This window comes from Protopterus annectens, chromosome 1.part1 (genome assembly GCF_019279795.1).
Source record: "Protopterus annectens isolate FY-2018-M chromosome 1.part1, PAN1.0, whole genome shotgun sequence".
Classification (NCBI taxonomy): Eukaryota; Metazoa; Chordata; order Ceratodontiformes; family Protopteridae; genus Protopterus; species Protopterus annectens.
Window position 1 is genome coordinate 268,844,569 of NC_056726.1, and position 15,333 is coordinate 268,859,901.

General features: G+C 39.3%; 1 protein-coding gene across 3 annotated transcripts in view; it reads left to right on the forward strand.

Annotated features, from left to right (window-relative positions):
• Positions 1 to 15,333, forward strand: part of LOC122804506 (synaptotagmin-like protein 2) — a 3,492,381-nt gene that overhangs the window by 1,229,647 nt on the left and 2,247,401 nt on the right. For all 3 annotated transcript variants that reach the window (XM_044074423.1, XM_044074432.1, XM_044074438.1), the window contains one exon: positions 4,680 to 4,793. In XM_044074423.1, the coding sequence (XP_043930358.1) occupies positions 4,680 to 4,793 (114 nt within the window). The remainder of the gene's footprint in view (positions 1 to 4,679; positions 4,794 to 15,333) is intronic.

Below are 15,333 nucleotides of genomic sequence, written 5' to 3' on the forward strand. Positions count from 1 at the left end.
GGTGATATTAACCTAACACTTTCTGAAATAGATCAACAATCAAAGAATGACTGGCAAACAACATCGGATTCGTAGCTGATAGCATGCTATCCTGGAGACCATTAAGGAACCTAGCCAGAATTCCTTATTGCTCCAAAGCACTATCTTGAGTGACTTGCAAACTGTTGCACAGTAGGTAAATTGAGGTAGCAACTCATTAACAAGTCAGAGCTTTAGTCCTCTGTTCTAACCATCATACTAACTGTAATAATAATGGATGCTAAGGATCAGACTATCACTTCAAATAATCCAGACAATATGACCTGACCAATGGCAACCCTTTTGCCATTAATGGAGGCTTTAAAGAAAGTACTACAAGAATATATTATTAAAATACAACATGTATAGACTATATTACATAATCCAGGCCTATTATTGAATTAATTCCATTTTTAGTGCCACAAATAAAGTAAAATAATTAAAGACAATATAAATACTGCATCAACTTTTGCTTCACTACCAACAAGTCATACAAAAATCAAAAATATCGCTGTGTACAACATACTGTTTTTTTTTTTTTTGTGGTGGGGGCATAAATGCTTTTAGGACACTTGCATATCATTTTTGACGTCCCTGTGTTTTCTGTGTCATCAAGAATAATTATCCCTTCTGACATCATTCAGTACAGGTCTGACCTACATGAATGACTAAAATGCCTTATTGTAGCAGTGCACACTTAGTCAACAGATACTGACTGTGGACAATAGGGCCCTTTGCATGATCAGAGTCAGGCACCAGCCATGCCAATATCCCATTACTTTCCTGTCCTTATCTAATTACCATAAATATTGTTCAAAACTTCCAGTGCACATGATATTTTCGTATTCACTTTTACAATTATCACAGGGATTTGGATTTCATTTAAAACCACTTTCAAATTTTACAGAAAAAAAACACCAACCACAGTTTTCTAAACAAAACATTCTTCATATAATTATGTTAAGATGGCAATAAGTAGCATACCAGCAGCATTTGGTGCAATCTATAAATGTTCAGACTCTGTCAGACAGTTTAAGTAAACTGCATTGAATTAATCCAGAAGAGAGGAGATCAAGGTGTTAACTGCCAGTGAAAGGTCAGTCAGCTTGAGGAATATTGTGCTTGGTCCCTAGGCATTGGCAAATTATCTAGAATCCCATATAATTGCATATCTCGGTAATAAACACAAACTTTGCTCCATATGAAATGCGGTTATGAAATGGGGTAGCAGAAAAATCCATTCGAGGGCAACAACTGCTATAGACTCAGTTTTAGTTGTGCTTGAGTTATTGATGGATTGTTGTAATGCAGTGAGTAAGGGTAAAACATTCACCAAATCTTCTTGTGGAGATAAAAGATAAAGCCAAGTGTCATCAGCACAGCGCTGGTATGTTTGACTTCAGATCTCCCAAGGTACGTATAAACACAATAAAAAGTAAAGAGCCCGTTATTGGGCCCTGAGGCATTCCACATGCCAAAGTAGAAGGGCTGGTTGTATTCAAACCAGAAATAACCTTTCAGTATGGCCTGAGTGGTAAACCATTCGATGACTAGAACAGAAATGTCACAGTATTGTCTTAAGCATTCAGTTAAAATGAGTTGAACAGAGGCTCAAACCAGAGTAGAATGATGACACTGGTTTCTAACCATTAAGAGATTGCAGTGGTAATACTGGAACTCACACTGATGAAACTTGTTGAGCTGATTTACTGTCTGGTATTATTCCTATTGTGCATAAACAACCTTCTCAAACAACCTTACAAAGAAAAGAAAGGTTAGAGATGGAGCCTATTGGAGCAAGGGATCATTTCTTGTGAATGAGAGAGATAAAAGATTCTTTCAAGGCAACCGAAAACACACCCATTCTCATTCATTCTACCATGTCAAGGCTGACTTCAGCCATTCTGAGTTGTCAAAGATCCAAACCCCATGTAGAACATACCTTAGAAATAACAGCAGGGAACTAGTCATAATCAAGTACATCAAATACCATCCATGGAAGTACATTGTACTTGGGTCAGGTGGCACAATGATGAAACTGATGCTGGCAATGGTAACAATGAAAAACTTAGCAGCCTATTCAAAGAATTAACTGTGCTTTTTCCCCAGTTAATGAAGGACTAATTAGACTTGTCACTGATGGAATGTGTCCAGCATGTGTTCAGCAGCCTATGAGCAGACAAGCCATTAAAGTTTGAGCTAATTATTTAATAGCAGATTAAATAAATTTATGGAAATGCTTGGAATTTCTTAGTCCCCAGTTTCCCTTAACATATGCATAGGCAAATTGATCGTATTTGAGGGTACACACCCTTTTATTTCAGATAATTACATGGGACTGAATAGGATATGGGAGAGCACATAGCCTAATATTACCTTGTGAGACTCTGGTGTACACTTGCAAAGATTGCTACTAATACTAAGAATATCCATAAATGTGTACATGTTGAGTTTGACTATACTAACATGCTATTTAGAGTTATCATCTAGCTTTTATCAGTTCATTTCCCATGGCAATCAAGTTGCGGACCTACTTTGTTTTAGTTTCTGACATTTGTTTTATATTTATTCTTCCCTCTAGTTTGGGGGAAAATACTTTAGCTTAGTACCCACAGTGCTGAAGGCTATACATAAGCAAAGGAAATTAAGAAGCTCGAGCACTTCTTCAGGAAAGCAACTGCTGTATGTTAATGAGATTTCAGGTCATATTTAATAGAGGAATAAGAGTTATCCTACACTTGACTGTAGGAACACCAACACTCCCTGTTCTGTATCATTAATGTAAATACAGCCTGCATAAATGTAAGGTCTGGATTTTTTAAGCTTCTCTGTAAGCAGTGGAGACGTTATACTTTCACTGATCATCAATTACCTTAAATGGTGAGAGCTGTGGTATCTGCAGGCTGAATGGGAAATGTCAGATCCCTAGAATGACTACCCAGTTCTGGAATCTCTCCCTTTCTTTTTTCTCCTCACTCCACTTCAACCCCCCCCCCCCCCATGATGTACCAATCCATCTGGCCATCAGCTGCTCAGTGTTTCACCTGCTTCTCCATTGTAGCAGCAGTAATACTCACTGGGCATGGCACTGCCACAGCCATTGGTAGATTGGAAAGAAGGCAAAGCATGCAGTGGTGAAATGCAACAGAACTGGCAGACTATAACAGTAAGCTGGGAGATTCTTTTGTTGTGCACTAACTGAGCAGAGCTGTGTAATGTTAGGAGTACACCATCACACACAATGTTAACTCCCTGCCCTACAGAATGCCAAATCAATAGCTATCTGTTGTGTGATTACAGCTCAGTCCCCATCATCAAAGAACTTCTAGATCACATGCAGAAAGCCCACACCTCCCCTGGGGTGGGTGAACCAATAATTAACTCTCCCTCCCACTCCTACTAGCACCCCCAGCATCTGAGGTGCATATTAAACTATTTGGGTCATAGTAAGAGCTACCATCCTCTATACAAGGATCTTTCTTGCTGGCTTTCATTCTAATAGCTGCCCGTGGACTATGTTTGCCTAATTTTGTTTTCAATTTATTTAGAGAAGCAAAAGTGACTACAACAGTCAGGCTACTAATCCTCGAGTAATCATTGTTGTGTGACTACACCCATTTTTGAAAAAACTGCCTTTTCAAAGCAAAAAGAGCTAACACATCTACTCTGTGGTTGGGGCACCTCATAACTGTACAGTTGCGGTGCGTGTGTCAGAGAGAGAAACAGTGAGACCAGGGTGTTGCTGTTCACTAATTGAAGTTTATATAACCTAAGACCACCTGCAGAAAGAGTTGTAGAATGGGAAGCTCTCTGACGAGTTTTACGCTATCGTTCATGGGTATGTAACGCATTAAATGCTGCACACATCTGATTAAGTTTGATGTATTTATTGTAAAATCTTTCAAGAATGTAAATACTATACAAGAGTGCAAATATGCAATGTTCAATATAAAAACAAAACTAATATGTGGCACAAACACACTGAGAAGTGATGCATTAAATATATGCAAATAATGTCTGTGTATTAAACAACTATGGTTATAGTTATTGCATTGTACAACAGTCCAAGGCATCTGCATATAAACCAAACAGGGTGCCTTTGCTTTATGCAGCACCAGTACAAATAATTAAGTCAAGTACTGCCGATGTAAATGAAAACATAAATGTGCCTTGATTCTAACTGCAGAAACTTGCAAAATAATGTATAATCATAACTCTTTAATGTAGTTTATCATAAAAGAGTTTGTCCTTCTTTAGTGTTGTCTTCAAAAGACCATTTCATTTGTATAGTTTCACCAAATTAAATTAAACAGACTGCACTGATTTTCTTGATACATAATCGTTTACAGTCTGTTGGCACTTTGTGATGGCTGGCACTAATTAGAATGGGCTACACTTAAAATTACATTCTTCTTGCATCACAAAGCTCAGAAGCGACTTTATGTACATTTTATTACATACTACTGACATGTCGTGGGAGCTACATGGTTTACTGTTTGACTTCTGCTGTATATTTCATAAACTGCATTCTTTACTAGTTCCTATTTTTCAGCTAGTTCACCTGTTTTGCATTTGTTAAATACAAAATGAGTATGCAGTTTAATATAATCAGCATAGGGTACTAAAAGTCACCCATCTTCTCTCAATCCTGCTTTGCTCAGAAAATGAAACTTCATCTGTAAAAGAAAGCTACAAATCTGCTGTCTCTGAAGAATTCGTACAAGATGAAAAATCTTCCACGAGTTTTGATCCTGTTCTTCAGGAACCCTTCACAGGTAATAAAAGCATACTGTAAATTCTAAAAAAAAAATGTTCTCTGGCTTAGATGGTAGAATTTAACATAAACCTGAAAAAGTGCAGTATGGAAGAGGCTATTTGCTTGAAATGAAATCAAGGAAAGTCATTGATTAGTTTTTAATTACTGAAGCAAACAGTGACATCATACCTAACGAGGTTCACAAAATGGTTCAGTTATTACACTGGATGTGTTGGGGACATTGTAAAAGAAGTACTTTTTTTCCTTTTACATCTCACTTTATTTCATTGATTTATCCCATCCCACATGCCTAACAAGTTCAACTGCATGTGATGATTAATGATTGGTGATGTGCTGACACACCCCAGGAAATTATGGATCTGGGGGCACAGAATTTTAGAATAAGAAATTGCTTTTCTTTTCTCATTTAGGCTAACAGCATGTTTCTGTTAAATTTGTAAGTATAAAATTACCTGCCTGAACTCTCTGCAGTCCTCTGACTTTCATATCAGGTTCTTATTACTCGTGGTTTGGAAATACTTCTCTTCTTTCCTTTTCTTGAAAGTTTTCATGTCTGAAAAAGAGAATTTTTACCTGCTGCAGTCTAAATTCTATGACTCAAATTTTCAGACAGTTGAATTCCTCTGTGCATTCGTCTTGGAAACTATTCTCCAGAGTAAATGTACTTACAACACACTTTTGTCTAAACTTGGGGTAGATGTATTGTCTGTTTATTTTTGTATATTTTGAGACTGAACTCTGGAGGAATTGCATCATTTTTACTTGTTATGCCACTCACAATTTACTTCATTTAAACTAATTTGTCTTCTGAATAAACGTAAATGGCTGTGCTGTGGTTTGTAATTATTCTGAAACCCTGAAATAGTCAGATTTTTTTTGCCACCTCCCCCATATTGAATCTGAAACTCCAAAATATTCTTACTGAGTATGAATGGTTTGTGCTGCATTGTTATGGCCACATTTTTGTTGTCAATTAATATATAACATTAGATTTGGTACATTTAGCATAGTTTGTTTTCAGGACTTTTGAACAGTACTATACAAACTTTAAAAATAGTGTTCCTCATCCCATGCAGTACATTGTTTCTGGGTGCACATCTTTACAGTTTTCAAAAATATTCCAGAAATGGCAGACTTAAGCAGAAATCAAATAAACATAAAAAGCCAGCCAAGTATTCTGAGGCAAAGTTAATTTAACAAAAGGTGTTTAACAAAATAAATTTTTGGTAAATATGTAAGCTCTTAACGCAAACTGTAGCACAGAACCTATTAATTTTTGGAAGAATAATTTGCTGTGCCCAGTTATGTAATTTCTTGTGGTTAACTTCTGTCAGTGCTATCAGTCCAGACTTGCAGAGTATGAAACAATCAATGTTAGGATAAAGAAAGTATAGATAATAAACTGGGCTACTAACACTATTTCATCTGAAGTCATTACAAGCTTCAACCATGATCAGAACATTAAACCTGTATGGATGCCCACTCCTTGTAGCTCATTAGATATGCAATAATTTCTTCAGCTTCCTCAAGGATTCACACTCTTTCTTTGCACAACCTGGGAGCCTAGGCTGTTCAGTCCTCCTCATCTGGCTGCATTCATGAATTTCAAAGCTAGATGAGAAATCTATCTAAAGCAGACAGAAACCGAAGAAAGAGCAAAATCTAAATGGATAGAAACAACTAATTTACAAAGACGTTAATCCACCTTGTTCCTTCTGCTGATGTACAACTTTTATCTGATATAGGAAATATGATGAATATCTAAAGACATTTAAGTTGGTACTTTGGCTAATCTGATATTTTGTAGTGCAGTGAACTCTGCTAAAGAAATGGAATTGAGATAAACTGTGTATGTTGTAAAAACCTTGGTAAGCAGTGAATATAATTCATATCTATAGTCAAAACAGCAGAGTTCATTATATGGCTGTATTTAAACAGATAAAAACTGGCAGTTTTAAATTTGTGACAAAAAGGAATTTGATGACTTCAGACATTAGACTAAGGCATAGTATCCGGGAGCACATGACAACACCCCTTCTCCATAGCATATACTCATCTCCAGGCCTTTACTGATGTTTGCCATTTAGCACCACTGTCATTAGTCTATGACTTGCAATGTAGGAAGAATGAAGTTTTGCAGGAATTACACTACTGATGTCAGTAGCTCAACAGGTTGCAACCTCATATAAATCATCCTTGATGTTAGCAATTAGATGCATTTGAGTTGTCCCTATCCAAAGCATTCTTCATCAGACTTGTCTTTGAATATACTACTCCCTTTAGTATACACCTTGTAAAGCACCCTGAACCCTTAAGACTATCACATAGACTAGTGCACAAAAATATTTCTGAATTGCACAACCTTAGCTACTCTGAAAGATAAGGCCATGTCCTTCTACTCTTTCTCGTACAGGGTCTTAAGAGATGATATCCGTTATATATATTGTGTGTGCTAAACTTATCCACCTTCTCTGACCTCTTCCATGTATACAGGAACAGCCACCTAACCAGTACATGAACTGAAGGCTTCATCTTTCCTCAGAGCATCAGTAGCACTTGCCAGCATTATCACTTCGTAACATAACATATCCCATCGATTATCATTTCGGAACATAACATACCCTTGTAATTATCATTTCATAACACAGCATATCTCTGTGATTATCATTTCATAACATAACATATCCCTGTGATTATCATTTCATAACATAACATATCCCTGTGGTTATCACTTCATAGCATAACATATCCCATCAATTATCATTTTGTAACCTAACATATCCCTGTGATTATCATTTCATAACATAACATATCCCTGTGGTTATCACTTCATAGCATAACATATCCCTGTGATTATCACTATGTAACATAATATATCTCTGTTAATCTCTGGAATAAACTCCTGCACATCAAAGAAAACAACATGCATGGATGAGTTGAGAGATCAGAAATTCATGCCTTGGCTAAAATTAATACACCTTTATCAGTAAAGTAAATTAGCTTGTCCATTGATGGGATGCGAGGGCTATTCTTAACTGCCTGGAGTGGTACACTTAGTAAAACCTATGAAAATGAGAGTAATTAGCATATGTCATAAGACCTAAAATCACTACCCAGTAGAAAACGTGGAAGAGTCTACCTCCCTCCTGTTACGCACGATCTCCTTCCATTCCTTTTAATCAGCAATGCTTTCTCACATTGTGGATTGAGGTTATGGAAATCATTCCATCAAGCATTAGGAACTAGTTGATTCTACCTTCCCCACAGTCTAACCTTTATTCTAGAACATTTGGCTAGTCATCCTTGTTTTGCAGTTACTTAACCTAATATTCCTCATCCTGAATCTACCTCATTTACATAATGCTTCAATCAAGCTATACATAAGCTTTTACTTTGCTTTTATTCTCTGCATATAAACTGTATTCCATATTCATAACTTCAGTCTCCTCCTTACCCTAGTCTTGTAATACCTATACTAGTATACACACTAAAAGGAAGAAAAGTGCCAAAAATAAATAACTAATAGTCCACAGGTGTAGGCACTTGGGAAGGACCACCATATATAACCGGAAAGCCAAGTTTAATGTCCGAAGTTGAAAAGGAGTGCATACTTAATGCACATAAATGCTTAATGAATCACTGTGTTTTCATCAACATAGAGACTTCATTAGATGGAAATGTAGCTATTCCCTCCCCAACTTTACTACTCTGGCATTTTCATAGGTAGGTACAAGGCTATCAGCCCAAGGGCCTAAGTAAGCCTAGCCAACAAGGTTTCCTGGCTTACGCCACCCAAGAAAGTTAATTTCCTGTGCCCCTGTCGAGCAGAGCCACAGAAGTGATCCATGGAGTGTATTTCCTATTTCCCATCCACTCATCAAGATTTTTCTTGAACAGTGCTAATGAGGAACTTTGACATAATGGGTAGCTTGTTCCAGAGTGTAAGATGTCTCTGGGACAGGAATCTATCCCTCCAGCATGTCCTGTTTATTGTGGTGACAAGGTTTAGGTCCCTAGAGCGTGTAGCTCAGAGGGATTGGGATTTCTTTAGGTGTAGCATGTCCAACAGCTCTGGGTTTAACATAGCTTTATATGTTAGGCAGAGATCTTCTAGGAGTAGGCAATATGCTAGAGTAAAGCTGGAGTTTGAGACAGTCCATGTAGGGCATCTGTTTGAGGCCAGTAATCCTCTTTGTGAGGTACTTCTGTGGCCTTTCCAGCTGCTGCAGATGTCTTGAGGCACATTCCAAAACGGGCATTGTACTCTATAATGGGTCTGAGTGCCAAGTAGAGGGGAACAATGACCTCTTTTTTTTTTTTCCTGGATGAGAACCCTTTTGTGATGAGGTGTGCCACATAGAAGGATTTCCTGACTACTGTGGCAATGTGATTATCAAAGGAGAGGCTACTGTCCACCTGGGTCACAAGGTCTCATCACACATTTGGCATTAAGTAGACTGCCCTTTTATGTGGTAGTTCATGGGTACAGAGTTTGTACCAAAGGGGATGACGATGCACTTTTTGGCATTGAGCTTGAGGCCATGCCTCTGACACCAGGCAACTGTCTCAGTGAGGCCCTTCTGTAGAATGTCCACATCATTTGGGGACTCAACTAAGGCTCCTAGTTTGCAGTCAGCTGCGAACTTCATTAGTCAGAGGTCTTCTGTGTTAGCCTGTTCTTCAGAGAAGTATATATCAAACAGGAGAGGTCCCAGGACTGAACCCTCTGGTACTCCACTTGTCACTGGTTTGAAGTCAGATTTGGAGTCTGCAACTTTTATAGTGTGGGTTCTGTCAGTGAGCCAGTTGGCAACCCATCTTGTGGTGTAGGGATTTATACCTAGTTTAGTGAGTTTAGCTATAATTCCAGAATGGGGAATGGTGTTAAAAGCCTTGGCTAAGTCAAGATAGGCTGTGTGAACCACTTTACCCTCGTCTACGGCTTTGGTGGCTGCCTCAAAGAAGTCGATCAGGTTCAGAAGAAGGCACGATCTGCCTTTCACAAACCTGGACTGGGTGGGGTCCAGAGTTTGAAGGTTACCAATGTCTTTGAGTTCCATGATGATACGTTCTATGGCCTTGCAGACCAGGCTCGTCAGGCTAATAGGGTGATAGTTTCCAGGATCAGTGGTGGCTCCCCCTTTGTGGAGTGGGATAACTATTGCTATGCACCATTCAGTGGGCAAGAAAGCCTGATGTGAGACTATGATTGAACATGGTGCTTAGGTGGGGAGCCACTTTGTTCTGAAGTTCATGTAAAACGTAGCCTGGGATGTTGTCCCATCCCATGGATGCTTTATTTTTGGTTTTAGAGAGTGCAGCTTTTACCTGCATAGATGTGATTACAGTGACTCTGCATTCTTCCTGTATATATATGGGGCCCTTTAGGGGGGGAAAGAGGGGTAAAGGTAGCACTGAACATATCTGTCAGAATGTTAGCAATATCAGTTGGTTCTGTAATTTTCATGCCGTTGTGCTGTAACTCAGGGCAGATCTGGGTATTGCCATTGAGATTCTTGACATAGCTATAGAATGCTTTGTGATTGCCCTTAGAATCAGTGGCAATTTTGTTTTCATAGCTAGCTTTGGAGGATCTTATAAGGAATTTCTGCTTCGTACTAAGGCTGACCAGGGAGCTACTCCATTCATGGGATTTTACTCTCTTTTGCAACAGTTTCTTCATTCTGTTGTAGAGTTTGTTTATGGCAGGGGACCACCAGATTGGCTTTCTTTTTTTGGAGGATAGCATCTTGGTTCTGTTTGGGATAGCATGATCCATGCACTTGTGTAAGTGCTTATAGAGTGCATTTGTGTAGAATTCAGCAGTCATAACTGTATTGTCCATCTGCATGGGTGTCATGAAGTTCGCCACTTCTGTCTTAAGAAGCATGAAGTTGGCTTTGGAGAAATTTTTTACCATGGTTTCCTTAATGGTGAGTGGGGGCGGGATGTGGATATCTAGGGTGATTAGCTTATGGTTGGATCTGACCAGTGAGGAGTTGACTTCAGGTGTGGAACACCGGTCACTCATGTTGGTAATGACTAGGTCTAGTATATTGTTGCCCCTAGTGGGGGTGTGGATAAGTTGATCCAGGGCATTGGAATTTATGAATTCCAGAAATCGATGAGCGAAGGAGTTGGTACAGGAGTAATTTTCCCAGTTAATGGTAGGTTAGTTGAAATCACCCATTATTAGGGTGTTTGGTTGAACCCTAATATTTTCCAGTATATCAAGAAATGAGGAGTGGGAATCCTGGGGCATGGTGGGGGATCTGTAGCAAGCTACAATTTGGATTGCAGTTTTGCCCAGAGTTAGTTGCATTTGGGTAACTTCAAATGCATTATGCTGTGCAACTAGCCTGGAGGTGTGGATATCCTTAATGAAAATGGACACACCTCCACCTTTGGTGTTCTGGTCCAGGTTAGATGGCCAAAAAGTGTGGTATACATTATGGCCTGGTAATGCAGGGGTGCTCACTAGAGCCATGAACCAGGTCTCAGTCACTACACAGATATTGATGTTCTCCATTTTAAGGAGTGCCTCGAGTGAGTGCATTTTGAGATTTAGACTTCTAGCATTGAGTCGCATTACCCTCAGTTTTTGCTTGCCTGTTCCTGTTATTGTTGTGAATTTGTCATTTGAACCTTGCCTAAAAAGGCACTAAAGGGGCAGCAGGACCCTTAGCCAGTATCCTGAATCCCAGGGGTGACAGGTGCAGGCCATCTCTGGCAAAGCATCGTGGTCTGTTGACCATGTCGTCCCAGGCAGACAGATACTGGATCCCCTTAGAATGACACCAGAAGCTTAGCCAATTGAAGTCAATCATTTTGTCCTTGTACTGCGGTATCATTCTGGGCAATGGCAGGATGATACTCATGGCTATGGTCATACCTGCCTGGGCTACAAGATCAGAGAGCTCTTCTATGTCTATTTTCATGTAGTCCAGGGAGGTATGTCTCAGGTTGTTCACACCAACATGGACAATGACAGAGTCATATCTGTACTTGTTGTGGAGTGATCTGAGTGTGTGGGTTATGTGGTGGATCCTGGCACCTGACAGGCAGCTGACAGTAACCTTCTCCTTGTTTAGCCTGGTGAGTGGGACATCAGTGTGCCTGACTATAGAGTCACCTATGACTAGTGTGTTGGGTACGTTGTTTTGCCTTATGGACTGTGGTTTATTGGCACACTGAGTCAGTGGGCTATGTGTCATTTGGGTTATGTTGGAAGGGTGGAGGTTGCTTGCATTTCTGCTTTGGAGGTCTCTGTTGCTTGAGCAAATTATTACTGAGAGCTTCTGTGAATGTTTTTGTGTTTCTATGTGTGGAATTTGGTGGTGTAGGTTTAGTTGGGACTATGTGATGAGTGTGGTGTGGTGCAATTGTTTACCTTCTCCTCTTGACTGTCAAGTTCAGTCTTGGTTGGAGAGAGCTTTACCTTTGGCTAGATAAGTGCATCTCACAGGTTGTGGTGTTGGGTGGTAGTAGGAGAGGGTTGTCTGTGTACATGAGGCAATTGCTACATTGCCCCATGATGCCCAGATTCATCAGATAGACAGGAGAGAACACTGGGAGCCGATCCATGGACATGCCCGAATAAAAAACTACTTTCCTCTAGACAAGTGAGTAAAGTGAGTACAAGAACTGTTTTTCTCTAAGCAAGTTCATAGGTTTAGGTTCATAGGTTGGTACTAGGCTGTCAGCCCTAGGGCCTATACAAGCCTAGCCATAACAATTCCCTGGCTCTTCCTTCATTTATTATTTACTTTCCTGGACCCCCTGTCTAGCAGAGACTGCGTGATCCTGTGAGGGTGATTTCTTCTCCCCCATCCCATCCTTCTCTTCTTCTTGAGAGGTCCAAAGGGCACTCTGCTGCGTTGCAAATGATGTCAGCAGTATTCCAGTCTGGGTCTCTGAACTCTCCCCTCCCTATCCTCCCCTTATGTTTATTTTGTTGTTTAAGATGTGTGGGATCCTGGGCGTAGCTCTGGGGATTGGGATTGGTTTAGAGAGGAAAGCAAGTACAAAAACTGTTTTCCTCTAGGTAAAGAAGAAGGTTGAGTGATGTAGTAATTTGTAGCTTATTTAGTGCTAACAACAAGTTCTGAACAAGTGCTGAGCAAGAATAAGAAAATCCAAGTGCTAAAACTAAGAATCTGTACCTGGATCTTGTGGTAGATAGGCTACCTAGTGCTTACAACTCCCACTGATCAGCTAGAATGCTTCCCTCCAACACAGAAAGTCTTGGGGGGGGGGGGCTCAGAAAATTACAAACAGTCCTGGATACAGCAAATCTGTATCTGGACTAGACTAGTTACAGGAAAGGTGGGGAAAAGAGCAAATGTGGGCTTTTAAACCAGAAAGTTGAAAGAGATGGAAAAACTACCCAAACAGCCAATAAACTACCCAAACGGCCAATAAACTACAATTTCTGGGTCAGAAACCACTCTTGTGGTAGATAGGCTACGTAGTGCTTATCACTCCCATTGATAAGTTAGAAGGCTTCTCTCCAACACAGAAAGGCTTTGGGAGCTCAGAAGCTTACAAACAGTCCTGGTTACAGCAAATCAGTATCTGGACTAGACTAGTTACACGAAAGGCAGGAAATTGGCTTAGAAATTTTTTATTTTTTTTTGAAAGTGGGAAGGGAGAAAGGAGAAACAGAAGATAATTCAAAATGAAGGACCTAAGTGGCTTGCCCCTTCACAAATGTTCTCTTTGTATTAGGGAGAATGAGCTAGTGACACTAGAGTGGAATAGAGTTGTGATGGAGCTGAACAGATGGGACTGGTAGGAGTTTCTGAAGTCAAAGTATGATCTCACTGTACTCGGTTGAGTGAGCAAATGAGATAGAATCAGGGGAAGTCTTTAAACACAAATTTAGAGGAGGGGCGGGCAATTCCAACACCACCAAGATTAATACCAGAACAAGAACAGGGAGGGCGGGTAAGAAACTAACTGCAGAGACAGAGAGAGATCACAGTATTCTATGGAACAATTAAATAGAAAAAATAAATAACTGCAAAGAGGCACTGACCACAATATTCAGTAAAACAATTAAATAGACAAAAAAATAAAATGCAGTACAATCTTTAGCACTGCAAGTTTGTACTTAACTCAGCTAGTAATGCAGTTGATTGTAGGTATGAAGCAGAAGCCAAACAACATGGATATTGAGCAGTAATAAAATTCAAAGATATGTGACTAACACTTATAAATACAGAGAAACCCTCTAGGCTAAGAGTTTAACACTGAATATCAGTGAAGTGAAATACAATAGCCCCCACTAACTGCAGAGACAGAGAGAGACCACAGTATTCTATGAAATAATTAAATAGAAAAATAAATAACTAGAGAGACACAGACCACATTATTCAATGAAACAATTAAATAGACAAAAAAAAGTAGTACAATCGTTAGCACTGCAAGTTTGTACTTAACTCAGCTAGTAATTCCTTCCTTTCACATCCACCTGTCTTTTTACTTACTCTGCCTCTCCATCCTGTCCACTTCCCTCTGCTAATAACCCTCATTGTCCTACCATGGGTCCCTCCTGTCTACTTCCTTCTCTTCCTAACCCTTATAGACCTACCATTGAACCAGGTGAGACATTCAGGTACTTCCGCAGCCTGCCTTAACATCATACCACCACTTATATCTGCAACAATATCCACCGACTTTGCTGATTCCTGCAACAAGACTCGTATAGCCTATCGGTCAGCTATTACACCTCCTAAACATGTGAAAAGTTGAAGTACCTAGTCTCTAATTAATTCCTGTATCTGCTTTGCATCCACTGCATGGTGTCGTACATAAATTTTGCTAGCTGAAAACTACTCGTATGGAATGTTCATGTATATACTCTGTATTGCTTGTATATTATCTTTGATTTGAGAATGATTACTTAAGTACTGTTTTTTTCACCAATTGTATATGCTGCCAATAATATGTACTAAATATCTTTATTAATGTAAATTCTGTATTGTATGTGAAATGTCTTGTATGTGGAGCTTTTCTCCCTGGGACTCCACTGAAAATGGGCACTTCTGGCCCAGCTGGACCATCCTGGTAAATAAATGCAAATAAATCAATAAATAAACTAAGAGAACTAACCCTTTTAAAATCATCCTAAATACTAAAACCACCAATGAAATTCAACAATCAATTAAACAATTAAATGGTATACTCTACAACTAAACACTTCAAATAGTCTATCTAAATAAAAACCTATTCAAAAATATAAAACTAAATGTGTGTACTGTTTCTCAACTTCGGACATTAAACTTGGCTTTCTGGTTATATGTTGTGGTCCTTCCCAAGTGCCTACACCTGTGGATTATTACCTATACTAGTATCCTATCCTATTATACTCAGTAAAGTACCTCTATGTTACTAGTTGTGATATTAACTATTGGGAGTCTCTTCTACATAGAACAATCATCCTTTGTCATTCATTCAGGCACCAAGTATAACATCCGTTGCTTCACACCTATACATAACTCTGTTTTTATGAAACTTTTTCGCCAAGTTTTTCTATG